The sequence below is a fragment of the Chiloscyllium punctatum genome, chromosome 12, assembly GCF_047496795.1.
Source record: "Chiloscyllium punctatum isolate Juve2018m chromosome 12, sChiPun1.3, whole genome shotgun sequence".
NCBI lineage: Eukaryota > Metazoa > Chordata > Chondrichthyes > Orectolobiformes > Hemiscylliidae > Chiloscyllium > Chiloscyllium punctatum.
Window position 1 is genome coordinate 15,276,765 of NC_092750.1, and position 23,240 is coordinate 15,300,004.

Sequence of the window (23,240 nt, forward strand, 5' to 3'; positions counted from 1 at the left end):
TGACCTCAGTGGTGGGAAAGATGCTGGAGTCAATTATAAAGGATGAAATTATGACACATCTGGATAGCAGTAACAGGATAGGTCAGAGTCAGCATGGATTTATGAAGGGGAAATCATGCTTGACTAATCTTCTGGAATCTTTTGAGGATGTAACTCTGAAGATAGACAAGGGAGATCCAGTGGATGTAGTGTACCTGGACTTTCAGAAAGGCTTTGATGAAGTCCCACATAGGAGGTTAGTGAGCAAAATTAGGGCGCAAAGTACTGACTTAGATTGAAAATTGGTTGGCTGATAGGAAACAAAGAGTAGTGATAAATGGCTCCATTTCGGAATGGCAGGCAGTGACCAGTGGGGTACCGCAGGGATCAGTGCTGGACCGCAGCTTTTTACAATATATATTAATGATATAGAAGATGGTATTAATAGTAACATTCGCTAATTTGCTGATGATACAAAGCTGGATGGCAGGGTGAAATGTGAGGAGGATGTTAGGAGATTACAGGGTGATCTGGATAGGTTAGGTGAGTGGACAAATGCATGGCAGATGCAGTTTAATGTGGATAAATGTATGGTTATCCACTTTGGTGGCAAGAACAGGAAGGCAGATTACTACCTAAATGGAGTCAAGTTAGGTAAAGGGGCAGTACAAAGAGATCTGGGTGTTCTTGTACACCAGTCAATGAAGGCAAGCATGCAGGTACAGCAGGTAGTGAAGAAAACTAATAACATGCTGGCCTTCATAACAAGAGGGATTAAGTATAGAAGCAAAGAGGTTCTTCTGCAGCTGTACAGGGCCCTGGTAAGACCGCACCTGGAATATTGTGTGCAGTTCTGGTCTCCAAATTTGAGGAAAGACATTCTGGCTATTGAGGGAGTGCAGCGTAGGCTCATGAGGTCAATTCCTGGAATGGCAGGACTATCTTATGTTGAAAGACTGGAACGACTGGGCTTGTATACCCTTGAGTTTAGAAGACTGAGAGGAGACCTGATTGAGACGTATAAGATTATTAAAGGATTGGACACTCTGGAGGCAGGAAACATGTTTCCGCTGATGGGTGAGTCCCAAACCAGAGGACACAGCTTAAAAATAAGGGATAGGCCATTTAGGACAGAGATGAGGAGAAACTTCTTCACCCAGAGAGTGGTGGCTGTGTGGAATGCTCTGCCCCAGAGGGCAGTGGAGGCCCAGTTTCTGGATTCGTTTAAGAAAGAGTTGGATAGAGCTCTCAAGGATTGTGGAATCAAGGGTTATGGAGATAAGGCAGGAACAGGATACTGCCTGAGGATGATCAGCCATGATCATAATGAATGGTGATGCAGGCTCGAAGGGCAGAATGGCCTACTCCTGCACCTATTGTCTATTGTCTATTGCATTTATATAGTGCCTTGTACATAGTTAAAGAGGTGATGTCAAGCCAAAGGAGGAGGTATGAGGACAAGTTAAAGGTACATCTTAAGGGAGCAGAGATTGAAGGAGGGAATATCAGAGCTTATGGCCTCAACAACTGAAAGCACAGCTGCCAATGATTTTGGAGGAATGTGGGGATGAGATTCCTAGAATCCTGGGCAGCATGGTGGCTCAGTGGTAAGCACTGCTGCCTCACTGCACCAGGGACCCAGGTTCGATTCCAGTTTGCGTGTTCTCCCCATGTCTGTGTGGGTTTTCTCCGGGTGCTCTGGTTTCCTACCACAGTCCAAAGATGTGCAGTTTAGGTGGATTGGCCACGCTAACTTGTCCCTGATGTATGGATTAGTCATGGGACATACTGGAACAGGGTGGGCTGCTCTTCGGAGGGTTGGCTCAGACTCAATGTTCCTGAATGGCTTCTTCCACGCTGTGGGGATTCTATGAACATGGAGGGGGAAGGGAGGGTGAGATTTGAGCAAACTCATTAATCCAAAAGTTCTGGTAAAATCATCTCTGCACAATTACCTAGTTAAAAATGAACTTTAATTTTGACTGATTATACTGTCAAAGTGAGGAGTGTTGTGAGTGGGTCTAAAGAGTGATCGTTCTAAAATGATCCTGATGGCATTTCCTTGTTGCTAAGCTTAGCGTTGCGCTAACAGTTAGTTACCTCCTAGGGTACACAGTACTGGCCTCACACAGAGAACCAGCAACTCTGGGAGAAGACAGGACAGGAAGAAATGCATTGGCACATCAACCACGTTTTATTATTTTCCAACCACTCAATGTCAGGTCAAGACTGTGAATAAAAAGAGAATAAAACATTGCTTTTAATGGCTTCAATATTCACTCTATCGATTTTTAACAAAAAGATATATGTTCTTGGCCACTGCCTGCAGCAACTGCAAGGAAAAGAACGAAATGCTGGCAATTCTTATTTCTAGGGTTGAGCTTTTGGCTGACAAAGGATTCAATGTAAGAGACAGACATAGTTTTAATGAGGCTTAAGTGTGCCCACCACAGAGCCAAAGTGTAAGAGTTCTGGGGACTTACATGTTTAAAATCATGATTTCATTCTTTGCAGCCTTCCGAACTTTTCTTCCATCTTTCTTTAAAAACTTCTTGCAAGTGTACATTTTGCCAGTAGATTTTTCTTTTGCTCGGAATATTTCACAGAATTCCTCCCTGTTTTCAGTAGAGAAAGAGAGAAAATAATTGAGATTCCACAGACCGTCATTGTTCAACTTCATGCTGCAATAATGTGAGAGAATAGGCTTTGTGAAACAAATATATCTCATTAGATCCACTGTGGAAACAATGCACTCAATTGTCTTCTGTTACCATAAAAAAATCAATTTTCAAAATTTGGGTAAAATACAATACTTGGCAACATGGAAAGTAATAAGTTGGATAGCAACAGACCCCAGGAGGACATAGACAGGCTGGTGAAGTGGGCAGACAACTGGCAGTTGTGAACTAATGTGAAGTGAGCTTGGCAAAAAAGTAGATATAGATGCATTAAATGAGAGGCATGGATAGAGACAATAGCCAGAAACCTTTCCCCATGGCAAGATTGACTGGCATGAGAGGTCAGGTTTTAAAATGTTAGGAGGATGGTATAGAGGAGGCATCAGAGGTAGGTTCTTTATGCAGAGAGTTGTGAATGAATGGAATGCGTTGCCAGCAGTGGTGGTGGAAGTCGAGTCATTAGCGACATTTAAGCGACTGCTGGACATGCACATGGACAGCAATGAATTGAGAGGTGCATAGGCTAAGTTTTTTTTATTTTACATTAGGATTAATCCTCAGCACAACATCGTAGGCCGAAAGGCCTGTTCTGTGCTGTACTTTTCTATGTTCTAAAGTCTGCTTGGTACTATATCATGGCAAAGTGTAAGAACAGAGGATCGGGGGTACAATATTCATAATTTTTCCACGTGACAAGGTTGGGTAGCAGTTACGGAAATGCTGGATCAGCATTTATTGCTCATCCCTAACTGACCTTGTGCAGGTGGTGGTGAGCTGTCTTTCTGTGGTTCAATGAGGCAGATTATCATCTTCTCAGGGTAGTTAAGGATGGGAAATAAATGTTGACTCAGCCAATTTAGACCACATCCCCTGAATGAATTTAAAAAATATGTCTGGGCTGATTGTCTTTGTAAAGATGGACATTGAATACAAAAACAAGGAGGTTATGCTGAACCTTTCCAAATCATTAGTTAGGCTTCTATTGCAGCGATATGCATAATTCTAGGCACCATATAGTCAGAGAGATGTATAGTGCGGAAACAGACCTTTCGGTCCAACTCGCCCATGCCAACCAGATATTTTAAATTAATCTAGTCCCATTTGCCAGCATTTGGCCATTATCCCTCTACATCCTTCCTGTTCATATCCCCATCCAGATGCCTTTTAAATGTTGTAATTGTTCCAGCCTCCACCATTTCATCATGACAGTCTATTCCATACGCGCACCATCTTCTGCGTGAAAATGTTGATCCTTATGTCCCTTTTAAATCTTTCCCCTCTCAGCTTAAACCTGTGCCCTCTAGTTTTGGACTCCTCTACCCTGGGGAAAAGACATCAGCTATTCACCCTATACATACCCCACATGATTGTATAAACATCTGTAAAGTCACCCCAAGCCTCCAATGTCCCAAGGAAAACAGCCCCAGTGTATTCAGCCTTTCCCTTTAGCTCAAACTCTCTAACCCTGACAGCATCCTTGTAAATCTTTTCTGAACCCTTTCAAGCTTAACAACATTGTTCCTGCAGCGTGCAGACCAGAATTGAAAGCAGTATTCTAAAAGTCTCCTAATCAATGTCCTGTACAGCCTCAACATGACTTCCCAATTCCTATACTCAATGCAATGACCAATAAAGGCACGCGTACCAAACACCTTCTTCACTATCCTGTCTACCTGGGACTCACTTTCAAGGAACTATGCACCTGCACTCCAAGGTCTATTTGTTTGGCAGTATTCCTCATGATCTTACCATTTACCTTACCACACTTTAGGAAGAGTGTTAAGGCTTTGTAGAGTGTTCAGAGATGGTTTACAAGTGTGATACCAGGTTTGGATATGTGGTGTGGTTGGAGAGGTTGGGATAATTCTTGAAGGAGAGAACATTGAGGGAGAGATTTTGAGAAATCATTGCTTGGAAGCACAAAAATTATGTATTGCTGAAAAAGAGACAGAGAGTCAAAAATTTTCATCCTGTATTCAATGGGATTGAAAAACAAGAAAGCTTCAACTTTTTGCCTCCTTATAACAATATCTAAGTTCTGTACTGCCAAGCAATCATTTGCATATTTGAGACAAAACTATAACCAAGGTTAAAGAAATTATATCAACAACGTAGTTAGACCTACAGCAAAGATATTCATAAAATAGAGAGAAAGTCCTGCTTCGTCACAGTGATTGGTGATTGTTGCTATAAGATAATTGGTCGAAGACCTGAAGGAAAAAAATGGACAGATTTACAAGGTGGTGTTAAGATCTGGCCCTTCCGGAAAAAGTTGTCAAATTCAAAAGGGCCACTTCAAAGGGCATGCAATTGAAGATAATAAATTTGCATACTGATAAGGCAAAATTCTGTGTGCAAGATCGTTTGGCAAGCTTTTTTCAACAGCCAGTACGCTATGATGAGCCAAATGGACTTTCTTTGCATTGTAAGATTCCATGACCCTAAGTTAGAATAATTGTATAAATGGCAAATCTTGGTTTTCCTGGAATGAGAGGTAAGGGTGAAACGACTGGCAGAATACAGTGGATTGTCAGAGGTGTGATGCTGCTGCCCCTTTAAGAAGGTTACTTTGTCCATGATTTTTTTTTCAAGAGAGTTTGTAAAAGCAGAGGTACCGAATTGTCTACTTTAACAATGGTGGGGGAGTGGCCAGGTCCCCGAGATCAGGTTTTTTCTAGTTTAGTTTAGCTGTAACAGTGAGAAGCTGCTGCAGTACAGAAAGGTTCGCAGCTTCTGCAGATGGTTCCTGACTGGCTTTGTCTCTGAAATCTCTTTGGAACCTGTATTTGAATTTATCTTTTGCCAAGGGATGTGTTTATGGGATGCTACTGGAATTGGAACAGCTCCTTAACTAAGTTGCAGTATCAAGTCCGTTGAACTTTCAAATAGTTAAGTTATTGTAAATTCTGGTTTCTTTTATTTGTGTTTCGACTGCAGTGCTTAAATAAATTCTGTTTTGCTTAAAGTCGAGTGGTTTGACCAGCTGCATCACACCTGGAACACCCACTTCACATCTGCCTTTAAAACAAGAAAATGTTCGGGTCTAGGCTAACTTCTTAAAAGTTTGAGGGGGGGGCTGGCCTGATCCACAACATAGGAAAGACCATATATCTTGTTTGGGTTAAACTCCCATTAGATTTCAGTCAGTTTGGCTCTGGAGATCTGACCCTTGTTTAGAGTGTTGCCCTGAATTTAATGCAGTCCCTCTAGATAATAAAAAAATGTATGTGGTAGAAAGGCAAAGGCATCCAGGGATACAAGTAAACAAATCATTAAAGGCAGAAGTGTAGATCGCCAAAGCAATTAAAAATCCTAATAAACAACAAGTGCTTGTTTCTTGCGGGACAACATTCAAAAATACTGAAGATAAATTTATATAGGACCCTGGTCAGGTTGCATTTCTGAGTACTCTGCTCGCTTCTGACCTCTCCAATGGACTCCATATCACAGACAAAAAAAAATTACAAGATGTTTCTAAAATGGAGAGATTACAACAATTGGGAAGGATTCTTTGGAATTTAAAATGTTACAAATCTTCAACCTGAGGCAACCTGCTGACTTCCAATTTTAGGCAGTGGAGGACGGATTACCAACCCACTCCCCGGGGGCATGTGGATCATTTGACTGTTTTAATGAGGCTGCACGTTACATTTTATTTTCTTTATTTTTGGTTAAATTCTGAATGGTAGGGTTTTTTGGCCATTGGGAAAATTTGACTCATGAAAGGAGGTGAGGAATGCTGAATAACCAGGCATGTGATTTCCCACAGTTTAGATTAGAGTGGTGCTGGAAAAGCACAGCAGGTCAGACAGCATTCGAGGAGCAGGAAAAGTCCTCACTTTTGCCTATGTGATTTCCCAGCACTGGTTGTGGGTCAGGAAGTGCAGGAGTGTTTCCCCTCACACACTCCACTCCTACTTGAAGTTTACCTTCCTGGCCACTTCCTCCCCATGGTCAGGTACCCTCCCACCGCCCTGTACCACATGGCTACCTGAACTCCTTCTGAACTCTGCTCCTAGCTTTATCAATCTCCATCCCATTCCAAACCTGCAATTCCTGTCAGTCTGACAATCTGATTGGCTACAGCCAAGAAATGGGGACAAACAAAATAATAAATGGATTTGACTGTTAAATTTAGTGGGACCTGAGGGAAGTTGTTCCTGGAGCCCAAAACTGTTTCTTCCTCACTTCTCCACCTTCTGGTAATAGAGGTGTTTGGATAAATGGAACGTTACCATTTTTAATTTGTTCACTCAGGGGATGTTTGATTGGATTTGATTTATTATATGTACCTATGTACAGTGAAAAGTCTGGTTTTGCTTGCAGTACGGGCAGATCATACCATACAAAGTAGGATAATCGAATATAATGCACAATACAACTTACTGGTGCAGAGAAGATGCACAAAGAGTGAGAGCAACATTAAATTTAAAATTTGAGAGGTCCATTCAGAAGTCTAATAACAGCATAGAAGAAACTATTCTTGAATATGTTGGTATGTGTGTTTAAGCGTGTTACTTCAGTCTGATGGGGGAGGTTGGAAGGGAATATAACAATGGTGGATGTGGGCATTGCTAGTTAGGACATTCCTAACTTCCTTTGAGAACATGATACTGAGCTGTCTTCCTCTAGTGCTGCAGTCTTTGTGTAGTATTCAAGCCCATACTGCTGTTAGAAGGAAATCCCAGATGCTGACCAGATATCCTAAATTAATCTAGTCCCATTTGCCAAGACTTGGCCTATATCACTCTAAACCTTCCTATTTATATACCCATCCAGATGCCTTTTAAATGTTGCAATTGTACCAGCCTCCACCACTTCCTCTGGCAGCTCATTCCATACACACACCATGAAAAAAGTTGCCGCTTAGGTCCCTTTTAACTCTTGCACCTCTCACCCAAACCTGTGACCTCTAGTTCTGGACTTCCTCACCCCAGCAAAAAGATCTCATCTATTTATCCTACCCAACCCTGTTATGATTTTATAAATGTCCATAAGGTCACCTCTTAGCCTCCGATGCTCTGGGGAAAACAGCTCTAGCCTATTCAGCCTCTCCAGCCTCTCCCTATAGCTCAAATTGATGGTGGTAGACTTTGGGGAGTTTGGAGATGAATGACTCTGCTGAATTCTTAGCATCTGACCTTATTTTATATTTAAATGGTTAGTCCAGTTCAGTTTCTGGTCAACGGTTACTCTCAGCATGATGGTTATTGAAAATTCAGTGATGATAATACCATTGAGCATCAAGAGAAAAAGGTTAGGCTCTCTCTTGTTGAGGGTGGTCATTGTCTAACACTCATTACTTACTACTTGTTAGCCCAAGCCTGTATGTTATCCAACCATTGCTGTGTTTAGACACGGACTGCTTCAGTCTCTGAAGAGTTGTAAATAGTGCTGAATATTGTGCAGTCATTACCAATTATCCAATTTCTGAGAGTATGATGGAGGGAAGATCATGTGATTGAGGCTAGAACATTAGTCTGAGGAATTATTGGGGAAATTTGTTGGAACTGAAAGATTGACTTTCACCAATGCATTTAGCTTCCTTTGTCCCTCTTTGCCATTAACTCCAGTTTTGCTTGGGTTGTTGATACACTTGTTGGTCAAATGACACTTTGATGTCAAGGGACAGAAACTGGAATTCAGCTCTTTTATCCATGTCTGTGCGAAGGCTGTAATGTGGTCAGTAGTGAAGTGTCAGTGGTGAAACCCAAACTGGGTGCCAGTGAGCAGGTCATTGCTGAGCAAGTACTGCTTGATAGCACTGTCAACAATGCCTTCCATCGCATCACTGACAATTGAGATTAGAACTGATGGAGTAGTATTTGGCTAGGTTGGGTTTGTGCTGATCTTTGTGTATAATTTCTGGGTGGATTCTGGTATTGTGTCTATACTGGAATGGCTTGACAATGGGCACAGCAGGTTTGGGAGTGCAAGTACTTCACTGAAATGCTATCAGAGCCCAGAGCCTTTGCAGTGTCCAGTGCCTTTAGGCAATTTTTGATATGAAATGGAGTGAAAGGAGCAGGCTGGTGACTGGTGATTGTGGCATTGGCATCCTCCATCTGCTCAGCACTCCTGTATGAAGGTACCTGCAATGCTTCAGCCTTGACTTTTGTACTGATGTGTTGGTCTCCCCCATCTTTGAGAATTGGAGGATCCTCCTCCAGTTAGTTACTCAATAATCCACTAGCATTCACAGCTGGATGTCGGAGGGTTGCAAGAGTTTAGATCAGATTCAGTGGTTATGGGATTGCTTAATCTCAACGTTTACCACGCATGTGTTGTTGCATGTGGTAGAATCCTTGACTTCTGCATCCATTAGAATTGCAAAAGCCAATAACTGGCAGAAGTTGGAACATTCAAGTAGCAGACTTCCAAGGGGTCGCTGCATTTGACTATTCCAAAATAAATAGCTATAGTCAACATTGGAGGAGGTAGTAAGGTTTTCAACAGGTCACTTAAAACAGTTCATGGGTCACTGAAAAGCAGTTCAAAGGTTACAGTCAATTAGAGTCACTGGCAGTCTCCAAGCAGACTAGTCTGCTGAGAAGGTCCCTGGCTCTCTATAGTGGGGTTCAGGGAGAAGTCCCAAGATGGTCAGATGGCTCTGTGCAGCTAGAACTCAGTGGAGCAAGTAGATGTAGCCAAGTTTTGGAAGCAAGTTTCAGGAATGTTCTGGAGCTGCGAGTAGCTCAGAAGAAGCTAGCAAGCAACTAATACTTCAGCACAGCAGAGAGTGGGGGATGAAACTTTGTTTGGTGCAAGGGTAGAGTTCAGAAAACAATCTCCAACCGTACTGGCTTGGTGAAGCGAGCAGTCTGTGAAAGGTTGGAGTTATGTCTGTGAGTAGGCACTGTAGTACAGTTTAAAACATTCATGGCAGTGTAGTCTCAGGAAAGGAGGGTGAGTTTCTAGAATGTGAGCAGCTGGATTGACATGACAGGCAGTTTGGAAGCTAGGTTCTTGGAAGAGAAATAAAAATGCTTTAATGCGATTCAATGAACCACAGTGTCATTAACATCTGAGGGGCTACTGAGAAGAGGTATCTGTCTTGTCTGCATTTGCTATTTCTTGTCCTCTGTGGGGTGTTCAACCACAGTTTGTCTGTTACCCATAGATTAAATCTGATGTTAGAATGAGTTGCATATGTTCTATATTGTATTAGAATTCTAAATTTGTATTGTAAATTTTACTGTCATTTGATCAAAACTGTGGAATATGGTGGTTCTATTCTCTTCATAAGTACCTGGGATCTCAAACTTTGCCCACTTTGTCTATTGGTCTCAAGCTAGACTGTAACATAAGCTATAATAAGCTTCACCAGGTTGACACCTCATGTTTAGGTGTGCTTGATGCTGCTCCTGGCATGCCCTCCTGCACTTTCCATTGAGCCATGGTTGATTCTCCTGGCTTGATACTAATGGCAGAGTGAGGGATATACTGGTCACTTCAGTGCTTCTGATGGCTCACAGTGCCTCACGGGTGCCCAGTTTTAAGTTGCTAGACAAATTCAAAATCTATCGACAATGGAAGGTATCTTCAATGTGAAGATTGAACATTATCTCCACAAGAATGTCACTCCTGCTGATATTGTCATGGGTACTTTCATCCGTGATCAGTGAGGACAATGTGAAGTAAGTTTGTTCCCTCTGTTACTTTCCTCAACTGCTGCAGATTTAGTCTAGCAGTTCTGTCATTTAGGACTCAACCCGTTCATTAGAAGTGGTGCTACTGGGTCATTCTTGGGGATGGGCATTGAAATCTGCCAACCAAAGAATACTCAGTGCTTCTTCCAATTTGTGTTCAATGTGGAGAACGTTGGATTTATCAGCTGAAGAGGGGCAGTGGGCACTAGGTGGTAATCAGCAAGAGGTCCTCTTGCCCGTCTTTGACCTGATGCCGTGAGATTTCACAACGACTGGAGTCAATGTTAAGAATATGTAAAATTTCCTCATTAGTTTTAATAATTAGTAAGTAGTAAGTTACTTACTCAAAGAACAATTACAGCGGTGACCCCGGAATCCAAACGCCCTATTGTTCGAACAAATTGGAATCCGAACAATTATTTCGAGAAAATCTTGCCCTAAAATCCGAACACATTTTCAGAATCCGAACACCACGTATCGTTCAGGTCGCACATCGTTTGTTCAGTTCGTCCTGGGAAGTAGTCGTGAAAGCATCTCTCATGTGTCCATCACTAGTTTACCTTGTGTTTTCACCTTGATTTGTGTTGTTTTTTTTAATTATCACCCTTGTGCATTCACCATGGCACCCAAGAAGAGCAGGGAAGCAAATAAGTACATTCACCATTAGCACTCCTCACTAAGGTAAATGAAGTTATTTTCATGTTAGTACATTTATTTCTTGCTTTTATTATTATTACTTGATATTTAGGTCATTTACTCATCTTATTTTACCTTAACCATGTGTATTTGCAGTTAAAAGTGTCTTGAAAATGTTTGTTTGGGTCCAGAAGCGGATTAATTCACTTTCCGTTATTTCTTACGGGGAAAATAGTTTTGGAATGCGAACTTTTTGCAATCCGAACAGCCTCCTGGAACGAATTAAAGTTGGATTCTGAGGCACCACTGTACAATGTGGAACTTGTTAGTGAACCACCCATGGGCAAATTGCTTCCAAAAAGTAAATTAGACAGTTATGTTACAGAGATTAAATAGGCTGAGAGGCAGGTGCAGCTGAAGAAGGTATGTCTCAGGTATAAGTACAAACATGGACTACAAGCATAGAATCCTGACACTGTGGAAAGAGGCCATTTGGCCCACTGAGTTGACACCAGCCCTCCGAACAGCATCCAAACCCAGCCCCCTATCCTATCCCCATAGACCTGCATTTCCCATGGCTAATCCACCTAGTCTTTACATTATAGTACACTATAGACAAATTAGCATGGCCAAAACACCTAACCTACACATCTCTGGAGTGTGGGAGGGAACCAACACAGACACAGTGCAACCTCCATACAGACAGTCACCCAAGGCTGGGATTGAAAATGGGTCCCAGTGCAAACCACTGAGCCACTGTGCTGCCCTCAGTTGGGTTGAATGTTCTGTTATGCTCTATATTTTGTGAATATAGGATCAAGCCTGTGTACTTTGCTGTATTATTATCCCATGAAAACTTCAGTGGTGCAAAGCTGTTGGGTCCCTTCTGAATCTTGAAATCTTTAAATGGGTCACATTGGAATCACTTATCCAATGAAAACAAATTTTCCGTAACTTTCCCTCAAAACCTATGTTCATAATACTTGGAATCAACTAATTTGCTGCCCTAAACCCTCAAGGGAAATAACTTTCTGCCTGTCCATATGCAACCAAAACATCATGGAATCTACAGGCAGCAACCTATCAATCATGTTTGGATTTCAATGCTACTCTTTCCCCTAAGTTATCCAATACCTTATTTCCCTCTATACTGGTTGGTGAACCAAATGATCGTTTCTTACTAGGTACTTCTGTAATCATCTTCTTAATTCTAATAATTGCTGAAATTATAATTACCCAAAACATAGCCTGTTTACTCGTGACAAGAAAACCCAGAAATTCCCATTTTAATGAATTGGATTCTATTGCAAGGCCCAGATATCAAAGGGCAAGTTCCAAATTCACTACATCTCCCTGAATTATCCATGTGGCTCATCTTTAGATTCACTATTCTGTAAAATCACATTAGGTCTGGTTAAAGCTCCAGTACCAAATATTGTTCACTTCCATCTGCTTCCAATCTCCAACTGTCAAGTTTTCTAACTTACTCTTTAGTTGCATATTTTTCAGTACATAAGTGAAAGGGAGGCAGAAATTATAATCTCAACATATAATCCCTCAGGGATTTTGGTGTATACTTACGTTTTGACTGTTTGTCCCAGATCATATTTGTCTGTGACGTCCGAAGGGTTATTATAATCCTTTTTGTCACCAAGCGTTATACAGCCAAAAGGCATTGCTGTTGTTAGTCTGTAAAAAAAGCAAAACCGAAACAATTAGCGAGAAAGTGTATGCGACGATCTGATGGCTTTAAGAAGTGTATTTTATCCTTTAATTTCTGAAGAGAGGTTTTAAGATAGAGGTACTGAGCTGTCCTATTTGAATCCAATAGAGTAAACAGCTTGTGAGGCCTTGGAGTTTTTTTAAACAATAGAAGCAGCCTGAATGGGTTGGGTCAAGCTCCCCTGGAGTCAGGAATTTAGTTTTAGTTTTTCAGTAGCAGTTGCTGCTGGGTTCTTGAAGCTGGATGTGGGAGCTGTTTCTTCTCTCTCTGTTACAGCTAAGAGCTGGAGGTTCTCTTCCTGCTGATGGAATTGCATGTGAAACAATCTGTTTTATTGAATTTGCCTTTGCCAAAGGCGTGTTTATGGAACAGTTACTACTTAGTAATTAAACAATCCATTAATCTGTTAAAGTTTCTGAGAGAGTTGTTCAAATTTCTTCTTTCTTTTGTTGCATTTTAACTATAATGTTTGAATAGTGTGTTTTGCTTCAAGCCTGGGAGTCTGATCAATCAAATTGCATCTGGAATGCAACACTTTGCATTTGCCTTTTAAATAAGAAAACATCGACAACCTTCCTAATATATTTTGAGGGGGTTTGGTCTGGTCCATAACATGTATTGCATATAAAGCTATTGGATCAACAAATTATCTTTGTAAGGTCTATGCAGATACATCATGGTAATTTTACCCATTTTAGCTCAATCATCTGGAAATTAACTTTGAGTTCTTGCGAAGCACCTTTTCTAGATGGGTCAAAACGTGGCCAGAACACAACATCAATTCTATGGCTAGCAGTCTGTTCAGAAGTTCTTTGTGTTGCCAAATATGGTTGTATTGCTACAGTGATAATCAATCCAACAGAACATGGAAAATCATAGCACGATCCTTTCACTTGCTGAAAAATGTTGGTAAGATAATAAGTTCCAGTATGAGTGAAAGGCTGCTGTCTTTGTACAAGAGCACCTGAAGGGACTCAAACTGTCCATGGGCAAAGCATTGCTAACTAGTCTTTGACTGATACAACACAGGAGAGCATTCAACTCATGGAATTTATACTAGATCTTTGAACGAGCAATCTAACCAGTCTCACTCCCCTCTGCTTTTCTTTTAGTGCTGCACGTTTTCCTTTTAAACACATATCTGATCAGTTAATGTGCATTGTGAGCACCCTTTCTCCCCCAGCACTCCACACCATGCCCCCCCCCCCCATTGAATAAATGCTGCCCCCTTCACACTTGATGTCTGCTATGGTGAAGAGTCATCTGGACTCGAAACGTTAACTTGCTCTCTCCATGGATGCTGCCTGACCCACTGTGATCTCTAGCAGTTTTTGTTTTCAGTACAGATTCTAGCATCTGCAGTAATTTGCTCCTAAATATCTACCTTCCTTGATTACTGACCCTCCTGATCTACCCTATCAAACCTCTCATATTCAATCTTCCTTTGTGAACATGTTAAATGATTTCAGTTCCCAGGAGTAGTACATGAGGGCCCTGCCCAGTGGAGACAGTAATACGACAATAAAAAGGTATCGATAAAATTGGAATTTTATTTTCTATTTTTTAATTGGCTTCCTAGTTGTTAATTAACTGACGAAAAATAGAAGAAGCTTACAACACCTTTGACATGTTGCAGTTTGAATTTTTGTGCGTATTTTTAATTTTTGATTTTATACTTAAATCAATATTGTAACAAAAATATATCTTGCAATATGGCAGAATAAATATGACAGGAAATCCAAGGCTCCCTAATGTGCTAACATTGCCTTTTGCATAAGGCACATAGGATGTCCAACTGAAATCCATAAAGATTGTTTATACATGCGGCTCCAAGACAAGTGAAATAGCAACTCAACTAAGATTTCACTATTCCCCTTAACTGACTTCAGACAATATGCTTATAATCATATGGTAATAATTTTCAATGAATCATGTTTTAATGACAAGGTCACTGATCTTGGACACTAACCTATTGGCTACTCATGGTGTGAGATGTTAAACTCATTTGAAACCTTTTCAATTATTCAGAGTTAAAACTGTGCTGAGCACCACCTAAAATGTTTGTCCATCTATCTTTGCTCCTGTCCTCTTTTCCAGGGTAGACTTCCATTGGATTGGTGCATACTTTTGGCCAAAGTAATGCAGTGGTTTGCTATTGCCTTCTGCAGGATGGTGGGCCAGGAATCTCACTCACACTGTCCTCCTGCCATGTTGGAAGCATTTACAGACGGAAAATTGACTTGCTCGGCCATGTGATGAGTGCAACTTGCCTGACTGTCATGGTGCACTTGTATCATCATCCCCCTTCTCAGTCCCATCTGAGTCAACTTTCATAGAATACCTACAGCGTGGATGCAGGCAATTCAGTCCATTGAATCTATACTGACCTTCCAAACAGCATCCCACCCAGACCCACCCCATTCTGTCACCCTACATTTGCCCTGGTTAACCCACCTAGCCTGCACATCTTTGGACTGTAGGAGGAAACCAAAGCATCCAGAAGAAACCCACGCAGGGAACGTGCAAACTCCACACAGACAGTCACCCGTGGGGTGGAAATCAAACCAGTGTCCCTGGCACGTGAGGCAGCAGTGCTAACCACTGAGCCACTGTGCCGCCCAATCGCATGAAAATATTGAATAGCAGAGCAGGAGCGAAGGGCTGAATGGCTTACTTCTGCTCCATTTTCTATGTAAATATAAAATGACACATCTAACTTTGCCACCTACACTGTATGTTAATGGAGGATATGTAAATTACATTTGTGACAGAAAGATAACATTTCACAAGCACATTGCATATCTTGCAGTTTGAGGACAACTCAAGTTGGTTTTGGTGTCATGAAACAAGACAATCCCAGATTAACAACTGGTGCTGTAAAACTAAGGCATGATCATGCTAGGGAATGAAAGCCTTCCCAATTTTGGATGTGCACTGGCATTATGAAGAACTTTCAGCTAAGGTATAGTGAATGGGTAAAGTTTACTCTGCATTCTCCAACGAGCTGGTGCTGCAGCCATGGGAAACGGGCATTCTGATTGACATTTTTCATGTCCCTGAAAGCCAACAATGCCCCCCACCCTCCCACTCACTCACCTCTGGCTGCTTTGAAGAAACTATTTGTATTAACAGGAGAGACAATATCCAGAGGGCACATGGTTAAAGTAATTGGTGATAATGCTTGGATGTGGGGCTAATCAGGGGACATTTTTTTACAGTGGTTTGTTATGATCTGGATACATTGCCTATACGGGTGATGGAAATAGATTAATTAATAAGTTTCAAAATGGAATTAAATATCTGCTTAAAAAGAATAATAAAAAGTACAGGTAGGTCTCCTATAATACCATTGTGGCATTCCAGTGAAACCTCACTTCATAGAAAAATGGGGCTGAGGGGAGAAATGGGGTCAGGGCAGACCGGCAACAAATATTACGCACAATTATTCAAAGACCACCCAAAAGCCTAACACAAAGTATAGCACAGCCTGAATGAAGGTTTAAATCATATTTATTAATGAAACAATAGTAAATTTAACACATTACATTGAAAAGATATTGTTAACGCAGTGGCAGAGGGTCATCATCATCACCACCTTCAGGTGCAGTTATGGTTGCAGAAGTGGATGGCTGTGGTTGATTGTCTTCTGACTGTTTCTTAGGGGTTGGTTTAGATTGTGTGATATGCAGGTACAAAAACAAATTAAAAAGACAAATGGAACATTTAAGAGTCATCTCCTCTACATTGGAGGGACAGAATGCCAACTCATGGAGCATTTCAGTGAACATCTCTAGGACTCATGCACCCAACAACCCGATGCCACGTGACCAACCACTTTAACTCCCCATCCCACTCCAGCAAAGACATGCAAGGTTTGGCCCTTCTCCATTGCCAAATCCAAGCCATCCAACAGCTGGAGAAAGAACACCTCACCTTCCACCATGGGACCCTCCAACTCCATGGCATCAACGTCGACTTCACCAGTTTCCTCATTCCACTGCCTCCACCTTATCCAGATCCAACCCTCCAATGCAGCACCATCCTCTTGACCTGTCTTACTTGTCCATCTTCCTTCCCACCTATCCACTGCACCCTACCAACCGATCTATCACAATCACTCCATCCACCTATTGCCTTCCCATCTACCTTGTCCCCAGCCCCACCCCCCCCCCATCCTCCTATTTACCTCTCAGCCTCCTCCCAATACGTCCACATTCCAGATGAGGGGCTTATGCCCAAAACGTCAACTCTCCTACTCCTCAGATGCTGCCTGACCTGCTGTACTTTTCAATTATAAGAGTAATGCAGTCCTGCAGGAATTATTTGGAGTTATACAAGAATATTCTTGTCTCAGAGGGAAGGCAATGAACATTCAGTAGTTTAATTTTTGAGAAGAAGCTGCTCAATGTATAGTTCTGTACCTCTCATGTTCTGATGGCAGCTGACATTAGCGCACATACAGAAAGAAGTATGTGAAATGATCACCACTGGAATTGCACTATTGCGTACAGAGGTAAGCATTCTCTAAAGTACTATTCCTTAATTCTTCAGCCACGTTATAGCCAAATCACACTGCCAAAAACACACTTTATATGAAAACTACCTGTACAGAGCCATAGAGAAAGAGCAGAGGAGTTGGACTAAATGGTAGCTCCTTAATAGACTAGTCGAGAGTTGATAGGCTGACTGGTCTCCTTGCTGTGTTGCACGATTCAATGGTCTTTGTGAGAGTTTGCCCATATAGTATTGTTGGGATTAGTTTGAGATAGCTATTTCAGATTCGATTTAAAACCGTGAAGACATTCATCCTATGTCCCATTATGGCAATGGCAAATGTCAAAGGGCAGTATGTTGATGAACTGCAGCACTCACATTCTTTTATCAATATTTTCTAATTAATTGATTCAGGCATGATATCATGCTCCTCTAGAGTAGATGGGACTCAAACCTGAGACCCTTGGTTTAGGACACTAACACTGCGCCATAATAGCCATGACTGGATTAAGCCAAATTAACAAACAGACCATAATTGGGGGATCTGACTGCATCGTTATAATTATACTTGCACTGCAATAAATTTCAAGCCAGGTTGAGTATCTAAACATTAGTCTGGTATATTGTATAAACAATGTTGGAAATTTGTTTTAAATATTGCTTTGGTACATTGTATAAAGAGGACAGAGATCTACTAAGTATTCAAGGGGAAAACCTCGCAGATATAAAACTCATAAATCACATCACCCTTTTTTGACTTCAGGAACAAATGAGATATCCTGCAACTCTGTCCTGTGTATATCTTCTACATTTTCATGCCAAGCTCTATAAGAAGAGCAGTGTATCCTTATAAATTATGCATGACAAATCACAATGTTGCAGTTTGTATTACATATTAGTGAATTAAAGTAGATGGATGAAGTTTGGCTTGTCTTTCATTTCCAAATTCTTAGCGGATCACTAGTTGAGCCCAGAATGCTCACAGGTGTGGGGGGTACACATAGGAACAGAATAACTTACGATTTAGGAGGAGCTTTCGGCCATTTAGCCCTTCAAGCTTGCTCCACCATTCAAAAAGAATTGGCTACACTTGCCTTTATTGGTCAATACATTGAATATAGGAGTTGGGATGTTGTATTGCAGCTATAACGGCCATTGGTTAGGCCACTTTTGGAATATTCTCGGTTAATCTTTTTTTAAAATTCTGGTCTCCCTGCTCTAGGAAAGATGTTGTTAAACTTGAAAGGGTGCAGAAAAGACTTCCAGGGATGTTGCTGGGCTGGAGTGTTTGAGGTATAGGGAGAGGCTGAATAGGCTGGAGCTGTTTTCCCTAGAGCGTCAGAGGCTGAGGGGTGACCTTACAGAGCTCTATAAAATCATGAGGGGCATGGATAGGGAGAATAGCCGAGGTCTTTTCCACAGGGTAGGGGTGTCCAAAACTAGGCATAGGTTCAAGGTGGGAGGGAAAAGATTCAAAAGGGGCCTGAGGGTCAACTTTTTCACACAGAGGATGGTGCGTGTATGGAATGAGCTGCCAGAGGAAGTGGTGGAGGCTGGGACAATTACAACAGTTAAAAGGCATTTGGATGAGTAAATGATTAGGAAGGGTTTAGAGGTATATGGGCCAAATGCTGGCAAATGGGACTATATTAATTTAGAATATCTGGTCAGCATGGACGAGTTGGGCTGAAGGGTCTGTTTCCGTGCTGCACATCTCTATGACTCTAAGGCTGTGGGCTTTAGCCCCACTTTCTTGCCTGAGCTCCTACCTTCCATAACCTAAACTCCGCTCTGTCAAAAATCTACTAATTCTGTGTCAAATAATTTCAATGATTCAGACTCTACTGTTTTCAGGGCAAGGCAATTCCAGAAACTAACAACTGACAGAGAAAAAAAATTCCTTGAACTTAGAAAAAAACACATCTCTTTTTCTTCAATTACATCTCCCAGTTCTAGCGTCCCCAGAAGACGAAACTTCCTCCCACTATCCCCCCTCAGGATTGAATATATTTTAAAGAACACCTCCCATTTTTCATTGCAGTCGGTTCTGATATAACACGATAGTTCTATTCCCATGCGACCCCGCCTTAGAAGAAAATTGTGTAAAAGCAGCACAATTTAAACTGATGGGACTAGCCAATACACATAAGGGAATCGTGGTTTGGAGGTGCCGGTGTTGGACTGAGGTGTACAAAGTTTAAAAAAAATCACACGACACCAGGTTATAGTCCAACAGGTTTATTTGGAAGCACTTGCTTTCGGACCGCTGCTCCTGATGAAGGAGAAGCGCTTCGAAAGCTAATGCTTTCAAATAAACCTGTTGGACTATAACCTGGTGTCGTGTGATTTTTAATCATGTAAGGGAAGTTTGCTTTCTATAAATAATGGTCTAAATTCTTCAATTGACTTATAGCCATTTTGTGTTGAAGAAATACACGTTATACTAATCTGTAAGTAATTACTTAACAGGAATTTGTTTTTCAAAACATCCCATGAATGACGGAAAACATACGATCTTACATTTATAGTTACTTTAATCAACCTGTCTATGACATACCTCTGGGGCAAATGGAATTTGAAGCTTCTCATCAAAAAAGCTCTACAGACCTTGCAATTTTATCATGTGAGTTGTAGGACATAGCAAATTTATTTGCAGCCAATTAAATGCCTTGTCAACTAATTTTTTTTCTCTTCTGTATGGACCTCCAAGGTTTTTGAAACCAGAAGACAATGTGTTAGCGCATTGATTGGCATTCACGGTCCGTCAGGCAGCTTATATGGCCACCAGGAAGCATTGCTCGTGTTGTCCCTTCCAAACGCTGCATCCAATTTTCATGGTCCCACAAACAGCAATGAAGTGAATTGCCACTTGATGTTTTAGGTATTGATTGCGGGATAAATATCACCCGTGGCACTGGGAGAAGTCCACAGCCTCTTTACAAACAGGCCCTATTGTCCAGCTGAGAGGGCGAACACATGCAAAAGATCGACAATCTGAGGATGCAGCACCTTCTCAGTGCTGCACAAAGGTGTAATCATCAAAGGGCATTAACAAGCTCTTTCTTTCAACAACATTTTTAAAGGGGGTTCAACCAGTCCTTACCTGAAGCAGAATTCTGAGTGTTTTAGTCAGTCAGTGTAAGAAGGTTGACTTGAAGTTCACTTGAAGGCCATTATTAATACTGAGGTGATGTATCAGAGCCTCACACTGAAGTATCAGAAAGTAACTTTTCTTCTTTTCTTCTGAGTGTCAGTCATGGCTTAGTTGGTAATGCTCTTGCCTCAGAAACATAAATTTCCATACTCAAGTCCCACTCCATAGACTGAGCCCAAAATCCAAAACTGATACATCAGTGATGTACTGAGGATGTGCCGCCCTGTTCGAGATGCTTGGATTGAGATGATAACCCAAATCCTCACCCTCAGCTCAGACAGATTTAAAAAGTCCTCTGGCGCAATTTCGAAAAGCCAGGTCGGTGTGGAAGGAGGAGGTTGAGGTGGGTGAGCTAAGTGGGTAGGTGACAAGTGTGCTTGAGGGCAGGTGGGTAATCTGTTTAGGTTGGGAGGAATTGTCACATTGAGGTTAATTGTATCCTACAGAGAGGGGGTGAGATGGAGGGGATCAGGAATGGATGATCAGAGATTCGAAGGAGCCAAGTGCACTCAGAAGTCAGGGTCGAGTCAGGAGTGGGGGAAGGGGGGGGGGAGTTGAGTGGGAATAACTGGGTGCTGTGGAGGGGGGCGCTCAGGGGTCAGGGAGGAGATGGGGCTATGTTGGGGGTTGTTCTGAGTTGTGAGAGAGTTGGATTTTTTGGTTGGGAAGGGATGCAGAGTAAGGAAGTAGTTGGTTGCAAGAGTTGGACTAGACTTTCTCCACCTAGTCTTTCCTTGATAATGTTTTATGTATTGCAAACCCAAAGACTGTGACTTTGTGATTGAGGTAGTTTACTGCAACTATCCCCTTTCTTAACTGGGTCTAAGGGACTTATTGGTTCAAAATAGTCAATAAAAACCACACATGGGTCTTACTGGGAAGAGGCTGTTGAACAAGATGTTGATAACTGTATGATAGCAATCAGGGACAAGTTACATCAGTAAAATAGACATTGCGACTAAGACTATTGGGTGACCTGGGGGTGTAAATCTTTTTTCTTTGTTATCTTAAGTTATTCTTCCTTTTCCCAATTCAATTCCTTTTCACATCCTCATATTGGATGGTGCAATCTCCACCATTAACCCTGTTAGATCCATTACCTTAGACAACATGTAACGACCAGATAAATAAATCAGAATGGTCTGACTTTAATTCAGACTTAGAGATTTTTTTGGAGGGTCTCAAGGAGCAAGGCAATTGCCCATTGGATGCCCAAACATCCCAGGCAATCATCATAGAGTGAGTGCATTGGGAATTCTGTGGGATCCTGCTTACATCTTGTGTCATACATCTGGTTTGCAACAATCTACAGGTTGGAAGATCTACATTATTAAATTATTTTATGAAAAACCTAAACTCCTGTCAAAACCATTATCTGGATCAATTCACTAATATTTGCACAGCTGGAGCAATACAACATTTTGTTCAGCCTGATCAGACCTTAGACAAACACTCAGTCATAGAGTCAGACAGTACAGAAACAGGCCCTTTGGCCCAACTCATTTTGTGGAGTACTAAAGACAAGCTGCATTTTTTAGAGGTGCCATTTATCAGACAAGATGTTAAATCAAGGGCCCCATGGCTTATAAACCTTTTGGCCATTTGCTATGTCCATGCAAGATGCAGAGCAGGAGTCTATACCTCCAATACAATGGCCTCAGGTGTGCAGGTTCACTATCACTTTGAATGGGTCTGCCACAGTACACATTGGAAACACTTTAAACACCAGCTAAAATATTTAAATAACACATCTTACACTTAGAAAGGTGACTTGCACTCAATTTACTACAAATAAAAGGGAAATTGACACCAAATCCAGAACAAAAAGAAATGTTTCCAACAGTATAGTTCCATTGGGGTTTAATAATCTTCAGAAGCAATTAAAATTATGAGTAACAGTCTGTGAACCTGTCTCCCACAAATTAAATCTGCAAACTCCTTGTTGTCTGCTGCATTGATATGTCAGGCATGTTCCAAACAGATGCAGGTTTACTTTGAGATAATACCTCAGTCTCAACATTTAGCAAGTCTATTCCCAGCCGTGTTACTTTTAGCATTTTTTTTGTTGTTGATGGCTCAATTTATTCTTTGAAAATGTATTCTGCAATTCCACCTCCTGGATGTACATTTTTTATTCCAAAAGCCAACACTAATCTCCCAATCCTCTGATGAGTTCACAGTTCTTAGATCAACATCCAATTCTTACGACAAATGCTAATCTATTCACGGAGCGTCTCACAGTGCAAGGAACTAGGCAATCGAAAGAGCTGACTAGAGGCTCTTTAGAGTAATCTGAACATAGCAGGAATGAAACTGGTCTTCTTCAAATAAACTCAGGGAAAAAGCAGGGTCATGGCCCTAGGTGATTTGTACCAGCACCGATGTGGTGTTTATGACTTTGAGCCTAGGGGGACTAGTGTAGATATAGTGATGCAGACTTGATGGGCCAAAGGCTTCTTCCGTTCTGTATAATTCGATGAGACATGATGAGCTGAATGTTCGCCATTTGTGCTGTAACCATTCTTTGATTCTTGAATGTTTTTATTGTGCATGCAGAAATAAGCGGGTCTTGATTAGAGCATTGTTGATATGTGGGAAATGTGGAAATTTGCACTCTGATCTGTCTCACTTGAGTTTGGATTTAATCCATGAGGTGATTTTTTAAAAAATTCATTCACAAGATGTGGGCATCACTGACAAGACTTGGATTTATTGCCAATCCCTAATTGCCCTTGAGTAGGTGATGGCACTGAATTGACTTAATGAGTTGTTGCCATCGATGAAGATGCTCCCATAGTGGTATCTAGAAGGATTGATGGTGAGTAGTGCTTTGAACAAGTAGTGGTGAAGGTGCAGCAATTCGATTATAAAACAGGCAGGTTGGGTTTTTGAGGTCATGGCATCCCTTGTCCTTCTAACCTATAATA

General features: G+C 41.4%; 1 protein-coding gene across 4 annotated transcripts in view; it reads right to left on the reverse strand.

Moving 5' to 3' along the window:
* The window catches only part of LOC140483624 (caM kinase-like vesicle-associated protein), a 155,025-nt gene that overhangs the window by 87,301 nt on the left and 44,484 nt on the right, over window positions 1-23,240 (reverse strand). For all 4 annotated transcript variants that reach the window (XM_072581912.1, XM_072581913.1, XM_072581915.1 and 1 more), the window contains 2 exons: window positions 12,524-12,631; window positions 2,463-2,594 (listed from right to left, as the gene is read on the reverse strand). In XM_072581912.1, the coding sequence (XP_072438013.1) occupies window positions 2,463-2,594; window positions 12,524-12,618 (227 nt within the window). In that variant the 5' untranslated portion in view covers window positions 12,619-12,631. The remainder of the gene's footprint in view (window positions 1-2,462; window positions 2,595-12,523; window positions 12,632-23,240) is intronic.